At 36.5% G+C, this 23,316-nt stretch overlaps 1 protein-coding gene across 11 annotated transcripts in view; it reads left to right on the top strand.

Annotated features, from left to right (window-relative positions):
* CCDC73 (coiled-coil domain containing 73) overlaps positions 1-23,316 on the top strand; it is a 196,477-nt gene that overhangs the window by 133,026 nt on the left and 40,135 nt on the right. For all 11 annotated transcript variants that reach the window (XM_035262301.3, XM_054240729.2, XM_017977993.5 and 8 more), the window contains 2 exons: positions 13,242-13,352; positions 18,286-18,417. In XM_035262301.3, the coding sequence (XP_035118192.1) occupies positions 13,242-13,352; positions 18,286-18,417 (243 nt within the window). The remainder of the gene's footprint in view (positions 1-13,241; positions 13,353-18,285; positions 18,418-23,316) is intronic.

Here is a 23,316-nt window from a genome sequence, read left to right as displayed (position 1 = left end):
GTTTGGGGTACATCTCTCTTCACAGTAATATGGTAAAATTGGCACTGTTACCACAGCAATCACCTCATTGTCCTCTTTCTAGTATATATAAGAAAATAATTAGGGAGGAGAAGACTTTGTTGGCCATTGATAATTTGGGAGTGTAGGGTTCAAAAAGAGAGGCCTTTTCTCTTACTTCCCCAGCAGAGGTGGGTGCATTTCCCCTTATGAAGATAAGTGAAGAAATGTACAAGAAAATCTCTTGTAGGGATTGAGATACAAGAAGGGGAGACTGCCATTTGTTCCCTGGCTAGATGCTTGAAATGCTTTAGAAAATTGAAGCTCCACTGTAGTGTTGCCAGTAGAATAAAATGTGATTAAGTTCATGTGGAAGAAGTTAGCATTTGTTTGTTTGTTTGTTTTTGACATGGAGCCTTGCTCTGTCACCCAGGCTGGAATGCAGTGGCATGATCTCGGCTCACTGCAACCTCTGCCTCCTGGGTTCAAGCAATTATCTTGCCTCAGCCTCCTGAGTAGCTGGAATTACAGGTGCCCACCACTACACCCAGCTAGGCATATGTTTCTTGAACTTTGGAAGTTTACCAAGAGCATATCAACTGATGTCCAGTTTGGTCTACAAGTTTCAAAAAGAAAGTTTTTGGAGTAATCTTGCCAATGGGGCTTGAAGTATATATTATTGTTCAAAAACCTTAGTGGTTCTTTGGCTTCACATGATGGAACCATGGAGGTTAGTGGAGGAGCAGGAACTGCCCTGTATGCCACTGAGCTAAGAGATGGGATGTCCAATTCAGAAAAGGGGTTGGGGATATGTTCTAATGGGGTGGCCAGTAGCAGATGTTTTTATCCTTATGAAGGAGTTCTCAGTAGCAAAGGAGACAGGGTAAAGCTGAACATTTCTCATGAAAACTACAGTTGCCTCCCACATAAAAACTACCATCAGTCGAGGCCAGTTTAATGAGTATGTGACCAGTGCACTTGCATCATAGGGACCCACACTCAGAAGGGCCTCTTGCTTCAGGTTTAATGTTTCATGGTCAGTGTCTTGAAGATTTTATTTTGAGTTTATATTTTGTAAATGAAGTCTAATGGAACAATGGAGCATGTGCTAGGGGTTTGGATCCTTCAGCTCAGGTATCATCTTGTCTCCACTATCTCCCAGGACTGGTTCTTGGCTGTTGGCTCTTCCACCCTCTGGGAACCTAGGTCCAGCTTTGCCTTCTACTCCCTGTTTCTGTCCTGCCACTGGTGCAGTTTGACTGGCTCACATTCACAGGGACCTTTACTCTTTGATTGGGGTGTAGGTGCAGGCAAGGAGGGCCTAGATAGGGTGCATATGCGCCACTGTATTTTGGGTGAGGTATAACAACAGTTGTCTTTGTTGCATGTTGGCAGTGCCTTAAAGTGTTAGGCAGGCGACTTGGTGGGAGTCTACAGGGAGGATGAGTCCCCAGTCCAGGTACTGAGTGCATACCTACCTCCTGGCAGTTGCAGTTTCTTGAGAGTCACCCATTTGCCACGGGTTGGGGTGAAGGGACCATGGGAAGGGAATATTGACTTCTCCACCCATGTCCACGACATAGTAGATGGGTCTAGCAGCTGGCAGGACAGGGAAACTGGTAGTTGGCGGCTCTCACTCGTGCTGAGTTGTGTGATGAGGCCCTTAGGCACCTATGAGGGTCTGCATTTGCCCGGCGAGTATCCCCAAGCCTAGAGGATCATGATATTAAATACAAAATAAAAAGTACCATGACAAATTGAAAGAGAGAGAGGGGCTGCAAAGAAGAGAAAAAGTTTTATATTTTAGTACCATTATCTAGTCCTAAAAAGTACTATTGAGTAGCACTTCTTCCCCTGTGTTTTTCTTACCAGGCCCAACAAATTATGTAGTCTGACATTGAATGGAACCAAATTGAACCTGAGCAATGCAACATTTATTAATATCTCCTCACCATTGATGTTCTATGGCTTGTCATGTAACGAAAATTTTGCTTTCCTTGTTTCTCTTATATGTCCCAAATACTATAGGAGAGGGAGTGAGAGGTGGTATCCTAGTGTCAGACCTCTCCCTTCTTTTAATCCCTTCACCTATTCCAATAAACAACTAGTAAAAAAAAGTGTCTCTGTAAGTCCAGCTATTAGCATGTCCCTACCTCCCATCTCCCCTGCCCACTCTATAGTTAGATAACTGGAACTATTTCTCTAATATGTTGAACTTTCTCCCAAGCAACATACGATATAATTTAACTAGGTTGTTTATGAATAGCTGTTACCAAGAGCATCTTCTAATCCAAATAAATGAGGTGAAACATAGAGTTTTAGGGAAAACAAAAGATGAAAGATTATCTAATCCAGCCATTTCATTTAATGAAAAGAGAGACCCAGGAAATATAGGCAGTGTAGTTCAAAGCCTCATAATTAGCAGCAAAATTAGGATTAAATCTGTTGTGATTTGAATCCACCACTATTTCTACAACATACTGTTATTTTTCCTAGATCTGTGAGAGCTTATCGAGCAATTTTTTTAGATCAGTTATACTAAGATTGTAACTCTTAACTTGTCCCTTTGTGAACTGTAAGTCCGATACTTCCATACTGCTGAATTTTACAGAGCCTGTATATAGTTATCTGTTTGTCTGAGTTAATGGTGACCCTAAATATAACTTCAGGATCTTTTGATTTCGACTGCCAATCATTAAATAATCAAATGCCTCTTTTCCCCACAAATGCCTTTCTCTTTAACTGCCACAAGTATTACCCGAGCCTTGATAGTACATAGAGAAGCTAGATTTTATACACTAAAATTTTCAAGTATTGTCAAAAACAGGATAGAATTGTTAGGTTTTTATTTTGATAATAAAGATATTAAAAATGCAAACAAAACAATCTATTATTACTATCATTGTATGAAAGAGAACATTTTAACATCAAACATATATTGAAGACATAATCTCGGGATAAAGGATAGTCCTTTATGAGAAAAGGCATTTAATGACCTTATATTGACATTTTTTTTTTTTTGCTGTGGACTAGTGAATATTTTGTCATGGATCAGTACTTGTCTGCAGACTGGTGTCTGAGAACCACTGAAATATAGCATAACAAAATATTAATGTTGAACTGTTGCTGAGGATTATGCTGAGATATCTCAAGTGTTTTCTTGAGCATTCTCATTCTACCTATACTAAAAGGGATCATTACTCTTGATAATTGCCAACTGTTTTTCAGTGCTCTGCAATCATGCTGTCATCTGTCTTACTTTTCTAATAGTAAAATTTAGAGCATAGAAAGCTAAATTCTCATAATAGGAAATACCTTATAGTGTGATTTAATTATAGTTTAGTCCAGTTGTAAGCATAGTTATGTTCCTATAGTCATAGTATTAACAAGAATAATTTACTTAGTCTTTTCTGAAACTCTATTAATATAGTATTAACTGGAATCATTTACTTAGTTTTTGGAAGAGTAAAGCATTAGCAAATGGTTTCATTTTGAACTTTCACAATATCCATTTTTTTTTTTCAGAGATGGTTTTCAAAAGAGAGAGGCATTTGGATTATCTAAGGTATTGGAGTCATAGTCAAAATATCCTAGCATTATGTTTATAGTCACCATTAAGTCAGAGAAACACATAATTATATATTTATGAATACCGTAGGCTCTGTAGAATTCAACAGTACTTAAGTACTGGACTTAGAGCTCATGAAGGGACAAGTTAAAGAGTTGTGGTCTTAATAACAAAATTGCTAGATCAGCTCTCTTTGTTATCCAGATGCAAAAGTACCCCAAATAATTTCCTAATAGAATATACTATACTTAATCTTAGCCAAAAAGCCAAGAAGGAATCCCTGATAGAATATATATAAACTCCATGGCCTGGCATGGTGGCTCACACCTGTAATTCCAGCACTTTGGGAGGCCATCGCGGGTAGATCACCTGAGCTCAGGAGTTTGGAACCAGCCTGACCAACATGGTGAAACCCTATATCTACTAAAAATACAAAATTAGCCTGGCATGGTGGCGTATGCCTGTAATCCTACTCGGGAGGCTGAGGCAGGAGAATTGCTTGAACCTGGGAGGCAGAGGTTGCAGTGAGCCAAGATCACATTATTGCACTCCAGCTTGGGCAACAAGAGCGAAACTCTGTCTAAAAAAAGAAAAAAGAGTATCAACTCCATAAGGACAGCAACATTTCCATTGACATAGCATAGAAACCTAAAATGGTCCCTGGCACATCATAGTAGCTTATTAAATATTCTTAATGAAAAAGATGAACAGTGAATAAACTCATAGTTTTTCCAAGTTTAGATGTTGCCTGGTCAGGACTTCTAGTTAAACATGTTTAACCCCACATTACATATTTTTGAAACTGCAATAAAATGACACTAAAATATCCACAAGGACAAGGAAACGGGGAGGAAACAGTAAAAGTACTAAAAAGTGGGAACGGGGAACGATCCAAAATGGCCGATCGCTAACAACCTGGGATTGCAGCTCTCAGGGAAGGCGCGGAGAACTAGAGGACGCCACACTTTCAGACAAATTCTGGTCACTCACGGAGCAGAAGATCCCCCAGTGGAGGAAACACACAGGTGGCGAACGCGACTCTCGGGGCCGGCGCAGCGGTTCCGCCGGCACCTCGGCACGGCAGCTCTCGGAGCAGAGTAAACAGGTTTGGAGGACCTGCACGGGTCCCCAGCAGGACACCAGAGCCCAGCGCAGCGGCTGTGATGGCACCTCGGCGCGGCAGCGCTCGGCGCAGAGTAAACGGGACCAGTTCCCCTTCTGACCGAGGTTTGGAGCCCCAGGAAGGCAGAGTCGCCTACTACGGACACAAGAAGGAAGCCAGACAGGAGAATCCTGGGCAGAAAAGCACCATCAGTTTTAACGCCGCTGCTCTGGCCCTGGGAACTAACAACCTGGACGCCCACTCAAGAGACCTAATCTGAAAGTTGGTAATTTCAAAGACGACAGGAGGATAAATTTACAATGACGGGAAGAAACCAGCGTGAAAAAGCTGAGAATACTCAAAGTCAGAATGCCTCTCCCTCTAAAGATGATCACAGTTCCACATCAACAATGGAACAAGGCTTGATGGAGAACGAGCACATCCTGATGACAGAATCACTCTTCAAGGAATGGATAATAACAAACTGGTGAGTTAAAAGAACATGTTGTAGCCCAATGTAAAGAAACTAGGAACTTTGAAAAAAAGTTTGATGAAATCCTATTGAGAATAGACAACTTAGAGAGGAGTATGAGTGAAATAATGGAACTGAAGAATACAATACAGGAACTCTGAGAAGTATGCACAGGTTTAAACACTCGAATTGTTCAAGCAGAAGAAGGGATATCAGAGGTCAAAGTCCAACTTAATGAAATAAAACGTGAAGAAAAGATTAGAGAAAAAAGGACAAAAAGGAATGAGCAAAGTCTACAAGAAATGTGGGACTATGTGAAAAGACCAAATTTACGTTTGATAGGTGTACCTGAATGCGACGGAGAGAATGAATCCAAGCTGGAAAATACCCTTCAGGGTATTATTCAGGAAAGTTTTCCTAAACTAGCAAAGCAGGTCAACATTCAACCCCAGGTAATACAGAGAACACCACAAAGATATTCCTCAAGAAGAGCAACCCCAAGGCACATAATCGTTAGATTCACCGGGGTTGAAACAAAGGAGAAAATACTAAGGGCAGCCAGAGAGAGAGGTCAGGTTACCCACAAAGGCAAGCCTATCAGACTTACAGCAGATCTCTCAGCAGAAACTCTACAAGCCAGAAGAGATTGGGGGCCAATATTCAACATCCTCAAAGACAGAACCTTCAGCACAGAATTTCATATCCAGCCAAACTAAGCTTCACAACTGAAGGAAAAATAAAATCTTTTATGAACAAGCAAGAACTCAGAGATTTTATTACCACCAGGCCTGCTTTACAAGAGCTTCTGAAAGAAGCATTACACACAGAAAGAAACAACCAGTATTAGCCTTTCTAAAAATACACCAAAAAGTAAAGAGCACCAACATAAAGAAGAATTTACACCAACAAATGGATAAAACAGCCAGTCAACATCAAATGGCAGTAACCCTAAATTTAAGTTGTGTATCAAAAGACACAGCCAAAACCCAATGGCATGTTACATCCAGACCTGTTTCACATGCAAGGATACACAAAGACTCAAAACAAAGGGATGGAGAAAGATGTACCAACCAAATGGAGAGCAAAAATAAATAATAAATAAATAAAAAGCAGGAGTTGCAATTCTCGTATCGGATAAAATAGATTTTAAAGCAACAAAGATATAGTGGTAAAAGGATCAATGCAACAACAAGAGCTAACGATCCTAACACCCAGATACGAGACTTAGATTCAATGAGATAGAAAATTAATAAGGATATCAAGGACTCGAACTCAGATCCGGAACAAGTAAACTTAATAAATATTTATAGAGCTCTCCACTTCAAATACACAAAATATACATTCTTGTCAATACCACATCATACCTACCCATAAGTTTAAGTGAAACATTGATTGGCCTTTATTAATATCCAATTTTTTTCAAAATAAAGCAATATTTCCATTTACTCTCCCTCTTTCTCTTCCTCTTTCTTCCTTTCCTTTACTTATTATTATTATTTTTTCTTTCCTTCTCTCAAAAAAAAAAAGAAATCAACTTGTAAACCTCTAGATCCAGGTCGGCAATGTCTCTCTCATTGCTTGATTTCCTTCCTTCCCTTCCCTCCCTCCCTCTCTCCCTCCCCACTTCCTCCCTTCCTTCCTTCCTTCATCCTTCATCCCTTCCTTCCTCCCTACCGTCCTTCTTCCCTCCCTTCCTGCCTTCCTCCCCGCCCCCCCCCAAAAAAAGTGGGAACTAGATGGACATTTGGCAATTTACTTATCACAAGATAAGTAGAAACTAAGTCAAAGATGCAGAAATGGTCAGGAATTGCAAGTATCATGTGCCTCTAGAAGTACAGTATGCAACTGAAGCCAAAAACTAGATCTGTGTAAGAAGCCATTGCAACCCTCGTTTCTCCTTCCTATCCTACACAAGTAGACACTGCTCCTCTCCTACTTTGCAGAAGATTGGAGGTTTCTTTTGGAGAATCTGAGGGAAAGCTGAGGTTTGGGGAGAAAGGGGATCTAGTGGTTTGCTGAAGCCAGCTTTTGCCAATGGGAGCTGGTTGTTAGATACTAAGGAATTTCGTGAATTGGTTGTTAAACTAATGGTAGTTTGAAATTGACTATGATGTAAATATTTAACGTGAGTGAAAATGGCAAATGCTTCAAATCAGGCCTCTTTTTTTGAGAGCTAGTTTATCAGTTTACTACTAAGAGTATGATATTGACAACAGGTTGGAAATTCTGAATTCTGAAGAGTGAGACCTTCCAGTTCAGTATCCTCATTTAGAGGGCAGCTAGCCTAATTCTCAGCCTCCCAAAATGGAAGGTTCCTTTTAGGGGAAACTAAACTGCCCAAGAGAAAAGACTATAGCTGCTACAGTTAAGCTTTCCCAGTGAAATAGCTCAGCCAGATCAATCCACAGTGAAACCTACCATTTGACAAACTTTCAACTGGCATTTTAATACCTCATTCTTAAATATGAGTAGGTAGTTAAGGATTACTGGACATTTGAAGAAAGCCTCTGGTATGGTTTGGATATTTATCCACCCAAATCTAATGTTGAGATGTAATCCCCAACGTTGGAGGTGGGGCCTGGTGGGAGGTGTGTGGGTTATGGGGCGGATTCCTTATAGCTTGGCGCTGTCCTCAAGATAGTGAATGAGGATAGTGAATGATCTCATTTTCACGAGATCTTGTTGTTGAAAAGTGTGTGGCACCTGCCTGCCTCGCTCTTGCTCCTGCTTTCACCATGTGATGTGCAAGGTCCCACTTCACCTTCCACCATAAGTAAAAGCTTCCTTAGGCCTTGCCAGAAGCAGATGTCAGTGCTATGCATCCTGTAGAACATGGGTGCAATTAAACTTCTTTTCTTATAAATTATCCAGTCTCAGGGATTTCTTTAGCAATGCAAGAACAACCTAATACAGCCTCTAATATGAAAAACAGACAAATAGGATAATGAAAAAACCTTGTAGAAGCTAGGAAAGTATATTTAGTTAAAGGGAATATGTTAATCTACAAAACAAGTTTATTAAAAAAACTCTTATAGAATCAAAGAAAGCCCTTAAGATAAATATATTAACAGACATAAAAAGTGCAATGGAAAGGTTGGAAGATAATACTGTCTTCTAAAAAAATAGATCCAAAAGACAAAAGGATGGAAAACAGGAGAGAAAGGAAATTAGGGGGGTCAGTTCAAGATGTCTGGTGAGTGTCAGAGAAGAGAGAAAATAGAAGGAGAGGAAATGACCAAATAATTAATACAAAAAAGTTATCCAGGCCTGACAGATATGTTTGTCTTGCCCAATACCAATGCATATCATTATGAAATTTTGTACTACACATAAAGATTCTAAAACTGTACAAGAAAGTAGGTAATACACAGGGATTAACAATGAGAATGATATCATAAGGTTTCAGACTTCTCATTGGCAACACTGGAATGTAGAAGACAACAGAACCATGCCTTCAGATGTTGGGAAAAATTTGTTTCTGAAGCAGAGTTATACCGTATTCAGCCAAACAAGTTTGCCAAGTATTGGTAGAATAAATACATCTTCAGACATATAGGGTCCCCCCAGATTTACCATCCTATGCCTCCTTTATCAAGAAGTAATAGAATGTTTGCTCTACAAGACAAGAGAGTAAACCAGGAACGGAAACTATGGGACCTGGGAAACAGTGACAGAAGTGAAAAAGGGTATCCTCAGAGATAACCTAATTTGTATGCCTGACAGAGAGAAGTAGGTCAAAATTGTAATGGAAGGATGGATGTCTCCAAAAAACAAACTGAGAGAATACCTGAAGTAGACAGTTTCCTTTAGATGGAGTTACTGGGTACAGACAAGAAATGATTGACATTGCTAGTACACTGTTTTAAGAGCATGATGTTCTTGGTCATTTATTATTACTAGGATAGAGAATGTGGTTTATTCTCCCATATCTTCTCTAAGATTCTATTTGTTTGTCTTCTAAAATATAGTATGCTATCAATAAAAAATATTTCTTAGAATTTAGTAATAAGCATCTATTATACACACTATAAATATTTAGAAACTACTCTGTTATTATAGTTATGCACCACATAACAATGTTTTGGTCAATGATAGACCACATATAAGATGGTGGCCCCATAAGATTATAATGGAGGTTAAAATTCCTATCATCTGCTAGCATCATAGCCATCATACTGTCATAGCACAAAGTGTTACTCACATGTTTCTTGGTAATACTGGTATAAACAAACCTACTGCACTATCAGTTATAAAAAGGTGTAGCATAGGCTGGGCTTGGTGGCTCACGTCGGTAACCCCAGCACTTTGGGAGGCTGAGGCAGATGGATCACAAGGTCAGGAGTTCAAGACCAGCCTGACTAACATGATGAAACCCCATCGCTACTAAAACTACAAAAATTAGCTGGGCTTGGTGGTAGGCACCTATAATCCCAGCTACTTAGGAGGCTGAGCCAGGAGAATTGCTTAAACCCAGGAGGTAGAGATTGCAAAGAGCCGAGATCACCCCACTGCATTCCAGCCTGGGTGACAGAGCAACACTTGGTCTCAAAAAAAAGAAATGTGTAGCATATACAATTATATCTAGTACATAATACTTGATAATGATAATAATGACTGTTACTGGTTTATGTATTTATTATACTATACTTATTATTTTAGTTTACTCCTATTTATTAAAAAAGTTGACAGGGCATGATGGCTCACACCTGGTAATCCCAACACTTTGGAAGGCCAAAACAGGAGATCACGAGGTCAGGAGTTTGAGACTAGCCTGATCAACATGGTGACACCTCATCTATACTAAAAATACAAAAATTAGCCAGATATGGTGGTGCACGCATGTAATCCTAGCTACTCAGGAGGCTGAGGCAGGAGAATCACTTAAACCTGGGAGGCGGAGGTTACAGTGAGCCAAGATTGCACTCCAGCCTGGGCCACAGAGCAAGACTCCATCTCAAAAACAAAAACAAAAACATTAACTGTGAAGCAGCCTCAGGCAGGTTCTTCGGGACGTATTCCAGAAGAGGCAGTATTATCACAGGAGATGACAGTTCTATGGGTATTATTGTCTCTGAAGACTTTCCAGAGGGAAAACATGTAGAGGAGGAAGATAGTAAGTAATATTGATATTCCTGACCCTGTGTAGGCCTAGGCTAATGTGTGTTTGTGTATTAGGTTTTTAAAAATAATAATTACCATGGCTTTATTAATAATCATTAAAAACTGGAAACAGCACAAATGTCCAACCCAGAGCTGAATGTATAAACAAACTATGGTGCATCAATACAACAGACTATACAGCAGTAAAAGGGAACCAGCTACTGATCACACAACACAATGGATTAATCTCAAATGCATTTTGCTAAGTAAAGAAGCCAAACTCAAAAGGCTACATATAGTCTTGTTCTGTGATTCCTTTTATAGGACATTCTCCAAAAGCCACAATTAGAGAGACTGAAAACAGATTATTGATGGTCAGTGAAGAATAAGGGTACTGCAAAGTGGCCCAAGGGAACTTTTGGGAGTAATAAAACTGCTCTCTGTATCTTCTGGGAGTTACATGACCATATGTATTTGTCAAAGTGAACAATTGGAGAGGGAAAATGGAAGTTCCTATTTAATGGATACAGAATTTCTATTTGAGATGATGAAAAGGTTCTGAAAATGGATAATGGTGATAGTTGCACATTTTGAATATACTCAGTGCCACTGAAACGTACATCTAAAAATGGTTAAATGGTAAATTTTATGTTGCATATATGTATTTTTAACTTTTATTTTAGGTTCAGGGTTACATGTACAGGTTTGTTATATAGGTAAATTGAGTGTTACAGGGTTTGGTGTACAAATTATTTCGTCACCCAGATAATAAGTATAGTACCTGACTGGTAGTTTTTCAGTCTTACTCCACCCTCAAGTAGGTCCTGGTGTCCATTGTTCCCTTCTTTGTGTCTATATGTGCTTAATATTTAGCTCCCACTTATAAGTTGGAACATGTGGTATTTGGTTTTCTGTTCCTGTGTTAGTTTTCTTAGGATAATGGCCTCCAACTCCATCCATGTTGCTGCAAGGGACAGGATCTGATCCTTTTTTATGGCTGTGTCATATTCCATGGTGTATATGTACCACATTTTCTTTCTCCAGTCTACATTGATGAGCATTTAGGTTCATTCCATGTCTTTGCTATTGTGAATAGTGCTGTGATGATGTACTTTAGTTTTTGACCAAAAAGTTTAAAAAGGAAGAATTTAAAAATAGAAAGCTTATAGAATAAGTATATAAAGAAAGAACATATTTTTATACAGCTGTACAATCTGTGTAATTTAAGCTAAGTGTTATTACAAGAGTCAAAAAGTTAAAAAAATGAAGTTTATAAAGTCAACTAAGCTTGATTTATTATTGAAGAAAGAAAAAATTAAAAGAAAAATTTAGTGTAGCCTAAGTATACAGCATTTATAAAGCCTATGTTAGTGAATAATAATGTCCTAGGCCTTCACATTCACTGACCACTCTCTCACTGACTCACCCAGAGGAGCATTCATGGTAAGTGCCTTATAGATTTACATGTATACAATTTTTAATCTTTTATACCTCATTTTTACTGTACCTTTTCTATGTTTAGATATCTTTAGTTATAAAAATACTATTGTGCTACAATTGCCTATTCTAGTCAGTACAGAAAGATGCTGTACAGGTTTACAGCAGAGGAACGGTAGGCTATACCATCTAGGTTTGTGTAAGTACACTCTGTGATGTTCATACAGTGACAAAATCACCTAATGATGGAATTCTCAGAACATATCCCTGTCCTTAAGCAACTCATGACTGTATATACCTATAAATTAAGGAACTGTTACTTTTATAAAAATAATTATGTTATCCTGAAATAGAGGCAATCAAAATAGGTATTCATTGGGTGCTTTTAAAATGCATAGCTTCTTATAAGCAAGAGGAGACTCTCCATATTAAAACTGTAAAATGCTTATTAGATATGTTGCCATGATTTTACATAATTTATCTTTGCATATTGATATCCTAGATGTTGTAATTGAGAACTCTCTAAATAGATGGAGTACTGTGAATAATATGGAATTCAAATAAGATGGATTTATATATGTAATATGGAAAGTAAGAAAGACTTTTTTTTTAAAAAGGCAGATGACAGAACAGTGTGTATGATATGGTCTCATCTGTATTTAAATATATATATATTTTTTACATACTTTTATGCTTATATAGACAATTTTTGGAAAGATATACAAGAAACTGCCAAGGTGGTTACTTCTAGGGAGGAAAACTGAGAGGATAACTTTACCTTTTTCTTTTAATATCCTTTTGTGTGGCTTGACATTTTTAACCTGAATGTAATAGCTTTATAAACAAAGATTACAGATGTATTAGGCATGTAGATAGGTGTTTGATCACTATCTTTTTGTAAAAATTCACTTGAGTTATCAGCAGACATTGGAGAAACCTAATAATATTGATGACACTGATTTAATAGCTTTAAAACCCTAGTCTTGGAAAACACGTGGTAGTATTTTTACTCTATAAGTTTAGTTTGTGGGAGGGAGAGTGTGGTGGTGATTCTGTTATGTTAGTTCAATTAAGAAATTAAGTTAATATGGTAAATATTTAAGTTATGCTTAAAAAGTGTTAATTTAAAATTAAAATTAAAATTGTATTTAAGAGTTTTCTAGCCAGTTAATTTCTAAAATAAACAGATAATGGAAAAAATGTTCTATAGTAGTTAAATTTCTTTAGAAGAGTTAGGCTGGATTGTGCTACATTTCATACTTTTCAGTGCTGTACTTTATATTACTTTTTCAGAACATTAAAACTTATGCAGTGAAACTGAATAATGGCAATGTTTTTATACCCTTTTATAGCCATTTCTTTATCATAACCTCCCCCTATTTTCTGTTAGCTAAACTATAAGCACCTTTCCATTAATTTATGAAAATTATAGTTGAGATAGCACATTATCACTGATCTGTATGGCACTTTCAGCATGTTAGAAGCAAAGGTCCAAGCAACATAAAACACATCAAAATTCATTAATGTGGTATTGATTATTTTTTGGATAATTAATTTTATTGCAGACCCTTGAAAGGAATAATGAGCTGCAGAGGGAGAAGGTAAAAGAAAATGAAGAAAAGTTTCTTAGTCTTCAAAATGAGCATGAAAAAGCACTAGGAACTTGGAAAAGACATGTAAGTTTATTAAATAGTAAAATATTTTAAATAGTTTTAGACATGTAAAATAACTGTAAATGCTAAGAAAATACTGCATAAATATTAGAGGAGTAAAATCAGACACATTTTTTTTAGTCTCATATTTCCAAAAAGGTAAATGCTTTTTAAAAGCTAAATTTAATGAAATTCCCTGTAATGCTTTTATGCATGGAAGACCACACAAATACATGTTTGTGTATATATGCACATGTGTGTGTGTGTGTATGTATTTGAGCTCCTGTATATAACAAAGAAAAATTAATTTGCTTTTTAATAAAACCATTGCATAGTATTTTAGTAAATGAATAAAATAATTATATTATTATTAACTGATCTATTTTGCTTTCCTCAGCAGTTTTGTTGAGCTATATTAGAGCCATATTTAGAACATGTATGCAGTAGTTGAGTTCTATAGTATTAGCATTTTATCATATCAACAACATAAGAGTTGATATATTTTAAACATGGCTATTTCCTTAAATCACATTTGTTTATTTTATAATAAATTTTAATTCAGCAAAGTAGATAAAATAATAGTGTAAAATGATATAAATTCAAGTTGTGAAATATAAAGGTTTACTTTAAACACTGGTGGACCCCAAAACTGATTATTCTGTGTTAATATTAATTTTCATTGCATTTAAAATTATTTTTAAATAAATGACAGCGTAAAAAGTCACTATGAGTTTATGAAGCTATATTTTGGGAATGTATTATTATGTTTTAAACTATTATGTTAATTATATAATATAGTAATGAATATCTAAATACCAGCTTGATAATATTTTCTGTAGCTTATTTTGTTTGATTTAAATTATTATATAAGTAACTTGATTTGATTCATTTGGAACTAGCATGTTTTCTTAATTTATATTTTGGAGAGATCAAATCTTCACTGATGATTTTGATAAGGTTTACTTAAATCTAAGAAAAATAGTTTGTATTAATTGTAGAATACTAAAAATTTCTTAATTTCTATACCAATACAATTTATCATTAAGCAGCAAGCATAGTAATGTTCATTTTAGCATCAGTTAATCTACATTTTATCCCTATACCTTCTTTTCATCCCCAGTGTTTAAAACCCCATGGAAATGGTGCTATCAGGATAAGGAAAAGTGTTTAAGTGAAAAGGAAACAAAAATTTAAATATGCCAAATATGCAAAAAAACCCAAAAAGATCAGTTTAGCTAAGAAAATTAAACATTCATTTTCTCTGAGACTACAACTATGCTCCTCTCTCAAGAAAAAACCAAAAACTATTAAGAAAAATAAGCAGTTTCATTGGTGAGGTCTCAGTCTATAAATGTGGATAAAGTTGGTTTTATCTTAGAATTTTTAAGTTCTGCAATCATTTTGCTTCCAGTATTCTTTGATAATAAACAGAATATAGATAAGAAAAAGCTGCCTTGGTTCCATAAGAGTTTTCTTCAGTGGGATGTCACATTTACTTTTTAACTATATTTTTATATGTAAGTTTTTCACCATTCTTGAGTGAAGGACAATAGTAGTGTGGCTACTGAGATTGGATCAAGATGGGTTAAAAAAACAAAGATACTGATAAAAATAAATTGGAATCATATAAACTGCTGTTTCATATTTGATCATTCAAAAAATAAACAGTGAAAGAAAATACTATGCTAATAAAACTTCTTGCATATTATTAGATAATATATTTAAAATTCATTGAAATATTAAAAATAACAATGTTATGTGTATCTTCTTATTTTGACTAGATATATAACCAGTGGTTGTTATAGAGACAAAAAGACAATAAGTGAGAATGTTTAGATATTAGGGAAAGGGAGGTCCCAAAAAATTAATTAACAACATTTATTGAGCATATACTATATGTTAGACACTATTCTAGGCACTGGGTTTTCAAAGATGCCTAAAATACAAGGATTATCAAAGAGCTTACACTGCAGGGATAGATAACTGTGGAGTTAATGACAATAATGCAAGGTAGTTTTTAGTATTAACAAAGTCCTATAAAAGCATAAAATAAATCATGTTCTTTAGCTGGGCTGGAGAAAGTTTTAAAGAAAAGATGACACTCCAACTTGGCCTTCAAAGATGAAATTGGATTTTTTTTTGTTGTGGGGAGACAGAGTCTCCCTCTGTCGTCCAGGCTGGAGTGCAGTGGCACAATCTTGGCTCACTGCACCCTCTACCTCCGGGGTTCAAGTAATTCTCCTGCCTCAGCCTCCCGAGTAGCTGGGACTTCAGGTGTACACTGCCATGCCTGGCTAATTTTTTGTATTTCAGTAGAGACGGGATTTCACTGTGTGGCTCAGGCTGTTCTCAAACTCCTGAGCCCAGGCAATCTGCCCACCTTGGCCTCTCCAAGTGCTGGGATTACAGGCATGAACCACTGCACCTGGCTGATGAAATAGGATTTAAGCAAAAGGTACACCCATCTCCACCCTTCCCATTCCATCTTGTTGACATGTCATTTAAGAAAGAATAGAAACAACCATGGAGGCAGGAAAGTCCATTTTCAAGGACCATGAAGAGTCTGCTCTGAATTAACAATGGGATGTGTGGAATGTGGCATTGAAAAATAGGTTGAGATCAACTTTTGAAGGGTTCCTTACTAGGAGATTAGATTTTCAGTAATGGAAAGCCATTGAAGTTTTAAAATAAATAAGTGACACAGGCAGATTGTCTTCTAGAAAAATAACTCTTGCAACAATATGGAGGATGGCTGTTTGGAAAGAAATCAATAAGAATGTAGTAATAATCTAATCGTGAACCTATGATTGTATGAATTAGGGCAATAGAACAATGAAGAGGGATAGAGGTAGGATGAACTTTGGAAGAAGACTTGGCATGGTTAGTGACATTGTATATAATGGGTATTAGGAGGGGAAAAGACATCAAATATGACTCTGAGGTTAGTATAACTCATAGAATGATAATATCATTAGCTTAAGGAATGTAAAAGGAGAAGCAGATTTGGTAGATGAAAATAATGAGATTAAATCGAGAACTGTAGAATTTATAATGCTTTCAGGACATGTAGCTTGAAGTGTATACTATCCATTTGGAGATGTGAATCTAATCCTAGGAGAGAGTTTGGGGAGGAGATATGGATTTAAGATTTATTAGCATAAAGGCAAAATTTAAAGTTATAGGTGAAATAAGATCATTTTAAAAATAGGCTGGGCACGGTGGCTCATGCCTGTAATCCCAGCACTTTGAGAGGCCAAGGCGGGCAGATCACGAGGTCAGGAGATCAAGACCATCTGGACAACATGGTGAAACACCATCTCTATTAAAATACAAAAAATTAGCCAGGTGTGGTGGTGCATGCCTGTAGTCCCAGCTACTCTGGAGGCTGAGACAGGAGAACCCTTGAACCTAAGTGGCAGAGGTTGCAGTGAGCCAAGATCACACCACTGCACTCCAGCCTGGGTGATGTAGCAAGACTCCCTCATTTAAAAAAAAAAAAAAGCTGGCCACAGTGGCTCACACCTGTAATCTCAGCACTTTGGGAGGTCAAGGCAGGCAGATCACCTGAGGTCTGGAGTTCAAGACCAGCCTGATTAACATGGAGAAACCTCGTCTCTACTAAAAAGACAAAATTAGCTGGGTGTGGTGGTGCATGCCTATAATCCCAGCTACTCGAGAGGCTGAGGCGGAGAATTGCTTGAAACCAGGAGGTGGAGATTGTAGTGAGCCGAGATTGTGCCATTGCACTCAAGCCTGGGTGACAAGAGTAAAACTTCATCTCAAAAAAAAAGAGAAGTGAGAGAGAGAAAGGAACTGGGTCAAGAAGAAAAATATTAGGAATGTGAGTAGAACCTATTTGTAGGCTGACGAGAAGACACTGAAAGCATAAGAATAGGCAGAAGAAAAGAGAAAATGCCTAGAATTAGGACTAAGGGAGATAGGAGAGGAAGGGACAAAGAACACCTGGAGAGTTAAGCCTTGGAAAAGAAACACCTTGCAGAGATAGATTCAAAGTTGGTTAAAAATAGATGAAATGAACAAAGTAACATGAGTTTCCATCTGCTGGCCTCTATATAGGGCTTTATAGAGAATATTAATTAGAAAAATATTAGGAATAGTAATTACAGTATTTACAATAAGGATTGTTACAAGTAGCTGTGGGATTTGTGGTAGGAGTTTTAAAGTTGTTCAAGAGAAACTTTTATAAAAAGCTTTTAAACTTTTATAAAACCCCAAATATGCCTTTCCATGACAAAAGGATATTGTTCTCCTCACTGGAACATACCTTGTCTCATATTTGAGACTTCTGTGAGAGTACTCCTGTCCCCCAAAATAGAGATTATTAAATTTTATAGGCAGTGAAAGTCTAATTTATAGATGTAAATATCAGGCTGACATGTCAGTTTCTATGGTACCACTTAGTGCTTAATACTGATGTAGTGGAATTCAAATCTGTATATGCAATTTGCAACAAGAAAATTAAACTTTAAGAAAACAATGAAATTATAATGTTTTTATAATACAAATTCATAAATTCTTATTTATGAATTTAAGTTTTTTGTTTTTTATGAATTTCAATAACATTTTTTTATGAGACAAGAGGTGGTTTAATATTGTCATTAAGGACACAGCCTTTAGATTTAGCTTTGGAATTAAATCCTCATTGCCACTTTATCTCTGCTTGATCTTGGACAAGTTACTTAGTTTCTCTGAGCCTCACATTTCTTACCTGTAAATTGGGCATAATAATACCTCATAGGGTTTTGATAAGTATGCAATTATACTTATTAACTAATCAGCCCAATTTAGTAAATGGTAGCTCTTAGTATTAATAATGACTTTGTGATGGTTTTTATTCCTTGACTATTTCCTGAAACTTTTGTTAATGAAGTATTTTCAGATAAAATGTATTTATATACTTGATATACTTATTTATTCTGGTTACATTTTATAATAGGTTGAAGAACTTAATGGAGAAATTACTAAGATTAAAAATGAATTATCATCCCTTAAAGAAACTCATATTAAGTTACAAGAAAATTGTAACAAATGCAATCAGAAAATGTTTGAGGAAGACAAGAAGTTTGAGGTAAAATTTAAGTCTGTTGTGGTGTACATCAAAGAAATTAAGACTGTCACTATAATTTTTTTCCCTGTTTTATACTTTACATTTCTCAACTTTTAAAAAATGAGTATATGCATATGGTCTCTAATACATTTTTGGTTAATTTTTGTATACAGTATGACATAAGGATTGAAGGTCATTTTCATATATGAATTTCGAATTGTCCCAGCACAAATATTTGTCAAAAATACTATTTTCTCTCCCATTGTACCTTAGTACTTTCTTTGAAAATCACTTGATCAAATATATATGGGTCTATTTCTGAACTCTTTATTATAATCCATTGATTATATGTCTATAGCCAATACAATGGTAGCTCTTAGTATTAATAATGACTTTGTGATTGTTTTTATTCCTTGACTATTTCCTGAAACTTTTGTTAATGAAGTATTTTCAGATAAAATGTATTTATATACTTGATATACTTATTTATTAATAATTTGTGTACTGTCTTTATTAATGTAGCTTAAGAAGCTATAAAATATAGCTTAATTCCTTCAATATTATTATTTTTTCAAAAAAGCTTTTTGCTATTCTAAGTCCTGTATTGTCATATCACTTTTAGAATCAGTGTCTCTATTTCTGTTTTAAAAGTCTGTGGGATTTTGACTGACATTCAGTCTTCCAATTGATGAACATGGTATAGCTTCCATTTCTTTGGATATTTTAAAATCTCTCTCAGAAATGTTTTGTAGAGTTTATCATATAGGTCTTAGAAATTTTATATTAAATTTATCCCTGAATATTTTATGTCTTGGGATCCTAATGTAAACAGTATTTAAAATTTTTATTTTTATAATTGTTCATTGCTTACATATAGAAGTATATTTTTTTGAGACAAGGTCTTAATGTGTTGTCCAGGCTGTACATGAACTTCTGGGCTCAAGTGATCCTCCCACTTCAGCCTCCTGGGTAGCTGGGATTACAGGGATGGACCGCCATGCCCAGTTTAGAAGTACAATTGGTTTTTGTATATTGACCTCACTTTAAAATTAATTTACTGTTATAATAGGTGTTTTCATTGAACTTTGGGGGTTTCTATAATATATGATTGTGTTGTTTGCAAGTTTAAGAGAGTTTTACTTCTTTCTTTCTAAAACTCTATATGCTTTTTTTCCCTCTCAATTTATGCACTAGCTAGGACCCTCTAATCTATGTTGAATAACAATTGTGAGAGTGGGCATGCTTCCCTTGCCTCTCATCTTAAATGGAGACTATTTAGTCTTTCACCATTTCTTATGTTTTTGTTTATACTCTTTATCAGTTTCAGAAGTTTCCTTTTATCCCTGGTTTGCTGAGCTTTTATCACAAATGAGTTTTTATCATGAATGGTCATTAAATTTTGTCAAATGCTTTTTCTGTATCTATTAAGATGATCGGGTTTTCTTTATTCTTTTCATATTACATTACATTAATTGATTTCCAGATGTTGAAATAACCTTGCATTCCTGGGGTAAACTTGAGTTGGTCATAATATGTTATCTTTTTATATGTGGCTGGATTTAAATTGCTAGTGCTCTGTTAAGGATTTTGCATTGATGAGGAATGTGGATCTGTAAGTTTTGTTTTTTTCTTTACAATCTTTGAACTGGTTTTTGTGTCGAGTAATACTGGTAAAATAAACTAATGTGGAATATATTCCTTTCAATGTATAGGGTTGGTATAATTTCTTTTTTTTAAAATTTTTTATTGCATTTTAGGTTTTGGGGTACATGTGCAGAACATGCAAGACAGTTTCATAGGTACACACATGGCAGTGTGTTTTGCTTCCTTTCTCCCCTTCACCCACATTTGGCATTTCTCCCCAGGCTATCCCTCCCCAGCTCCCCCACCTGCTGGCCCTCCCCCTTTCCCCTCAATAGACCCCAGTGTTTAGTACTCCCCTCCCTGTGTCCATGTGTTCTCATTTTTCATCACCCGCTTATGAGTGAGAATATGCGGTATTTCATTTTCTGTTCTTGTGTCAGTTTGCTGAGAATGATGTTCTCCAGATTCATCCATGTCCCTACAAATGACACGAACTCATCATTTCTGATTGCTGCATAATAGTCCATGGTGTATATGTGCCATATTTTCCCAATCCAGTCTATCATCAATGGACATTTGGGTTGGTTCCAGGTCTTTGCTATTGTAAACAGTGCTGCAATGAACATTCATGTGCATGTGTCCTTATAGTAGAACGATTTATAGTCCTTTGGATATATACCCAGTAATGGGATTGCTGGGTCAAATGGAATTTCTATTTCTAAGGCCTCGAGGAATCGCCACACTGTCTTCCACAACGGTTGAACTAATTTACACTCCCACCAACAGTGTAAAAGTGTTCCTTTTTCTCCACATCCTCTCCAGCATCTGTTGTCTCCAGATTTTTTAATGATCGCCATTCTAACTGGCGTGAGATGGTATCTCAATGTGGTTTTGATTTGCATCTCTCTGATGACCAGTGACGATGAGCATTTTTTCATATGATTGTTGGCCTCATATATGTCTTCTTTTGTAAAGTGTCTGTTCATATCCTTTGCCCATTTTTGAATGGGCTTGTTTGTTTTTTTTCTGTAAATCTGTATGCGTTCTCTGTAAATTCTGGATATCAGCCCTTTGTCAGATGGGTAAACTGCTAAAATTTTTTCCCATTCTGATGGTTGCTGATTCACTCTAGTGACGGTTTCTTTTGCCGTGCAGAAGCTGTGGAGTTTGATTAGGTCCCATTTGTCTATTTTGGCTTTTGTTGCCAATGCTTTTGGTGTTTTGGTCATGAAGTCCTTGCCTACTCCTATGTCCTGAATGGTTTTGCCTAGATTTCCTTCTAGGGTTTTTATGGTGCCAGGTCTTATGCTTAAGTCTTTAATCCATCTGGAGTTAATTTTAGTGTAAGGTGTCAGGAAGGGGTCCAGTTTCTGCTTTCTGCACATGGCTAGCCAGTTTTCCCAGCACCATTTATTAAACAGGGCATCCTTTCCCCCTTGCTTGTTTTTGTCAGGTTTATCAAAGATTGTATGGTTGTAGATATGTTGTGTTGCCTTCGATGCCTCTGTTTTGTTCCATTGGTCTATATCTCTGTTTTGGTACCAGTACCATGCTGTTTTGATTACTGTAGCCTTGTAGTATAGTTTGAAATCCAGTAGTGTGATGCCTCCCGCTGTGTTCTTTTTGCTTAGAATTGACTTGGCTATGCGGGCTCTCTTTTGGTTCCATATGAAGTTCATGTAACTTCAATGGTAGCTTGATGGGGATAGTGTTGATTCTGTAAATTACTTTGGTCAATATAGCCATTTTCACGATATTAATTCTTCCTAACCATGAACATGGAATGCTTCTCCATCTGTTTGTGTCCTCTTTTATTTCGTTGAGCAGTGGTTTGTAGTTTTCCTTAAAGAGGTCCCTTAGGTTCCTTGTGAGTTGTATTCCTAGGTATTTTATTCTTTTTGTAGCAATTGTGAATGGCAGTTCATTCTTGATTTGGCTTTCTTTAGGTCTGTTATTGGTGTAGAGGAATGCTTGTGATTTTTGCACATAGATTTTATATCCTGAGACTTTGCTGAAGTTGCTTATCAATTTCAGGAGTTTTTGGGCTGAGGCAATGGGGTCTTCTAGTTATACTCTCATGTCGTCTGCAAATAGAGACAATTTGGCTTCCACCTTTCCTATTCGAAGCCCTTTATTTCTTTTTCTTGCCTGATTGCTCTGGCTAGAACTTCCAGTACTATATTGAATAGGAGTGGTGAAAGAGGACATCCTTGTGTAGTGCCGGATTTCAAAGGGAATGCTTCCAGTTTTTGCCCATTCAGTATGATATTGGCTGTTGGTTTGTCATAAATAGCTTTTATTACTTTGAGATATGTTCCATCGATACCGAGTTTATTGAGGGTTTTTAGCATAAAGGGCTGTTGAATTTTGTCAAATGCCTTCTCTGCGTCAATTGAGATAATCATGTGGTTTTTGTCTTTGGTTCTGTTTATGTGGTGAATTACATAAACGTATGTTGAACCAGCCTTGCATCCCCGGGATGAATCCTACTTTATCATGGTGGTTAGGCTTTTTGATGTGCTGTTGCAATCAGCTTGCTAGTATTTTATTGAAGATTTTTGCATCTATGTTCATCATGGATATTGGCCTGAAGTTTTCTTTTCTTGTTGGGTCTCTGCCGGGTTTTGGTATCAGGATGATGTTGTTCTCATAAAATGATTTGGGAAGGATTCCCTCTTTTTGGATTATTTGGAATAGTTTCAGAAGGAATGGTACTAGCTCCTCTTTGTGTGTCTGGTAGAATTCAGCTGTGAACCCGTCTGGACCTGGGATTTTTTTGTATGGTAGGCTCTTAATTGCTGCCTCGACTTCTGACCTTGTTATTGGTCTATTCATAGTTTCAGCTTCCTCCTGGTTGAGGCTTGGGAGGACACAGGAGTCTAGGAATTTATTCATTTCTTCCAGGTTTACTAGTTTATGTGCATAGAGTTGTTTGTAATATTCTCTGATGATGGTTTGAATTTCTGTGGAATCTGTCGTGATTTCCCCTTTATCATTTTTTTATTGCATCTATTTGGTTGTTCTCTCTTTTCTTTTTAATCAATCTGACTAGTGGTCTGTCTATTTTGTTGATCTTTTCAAAAAACCAGCTCTTGGATTTATTGATTTTTTTGAAGGGTTTTTCGTGTCTCTATCTCCTTCAGTTCCTCTCTGATCTTAGTTATTTCTTGTCTTCTGCTAGGTTTTGAGTTTTTTTGATCTTGCTCCTCTAGCTCTTTCAATTTTGATGATAGGGTGTCAATTTTGGATCTCTCTATTCTCCTCATATGGGCACTTATTGCTATATATTTTCCTCTAGAGACTGCTTTAAATGTGTCCCAGAGATTCTGGCATGTT

This window comes from Callithrix jacchus, chromosome 10 (assembly GCF_049354715.1).
Source record: "Callithrix jacchus isolate 240 chromosome 10, calJac240_pri, whole genome shotgun sequence".
Taxonomy (NCBI): domain Eukaryota; kingdom Metazoa; phylum Chordata; class Mammalia; order Primates; family Cebidae; genus Callithrix; species Callithrix jacchus.
The sequence above is the reverse complement of the archived record's forward strand: the minus strand, read 5'-3'. Positions and strand labels throughout refer to the sequence as shown.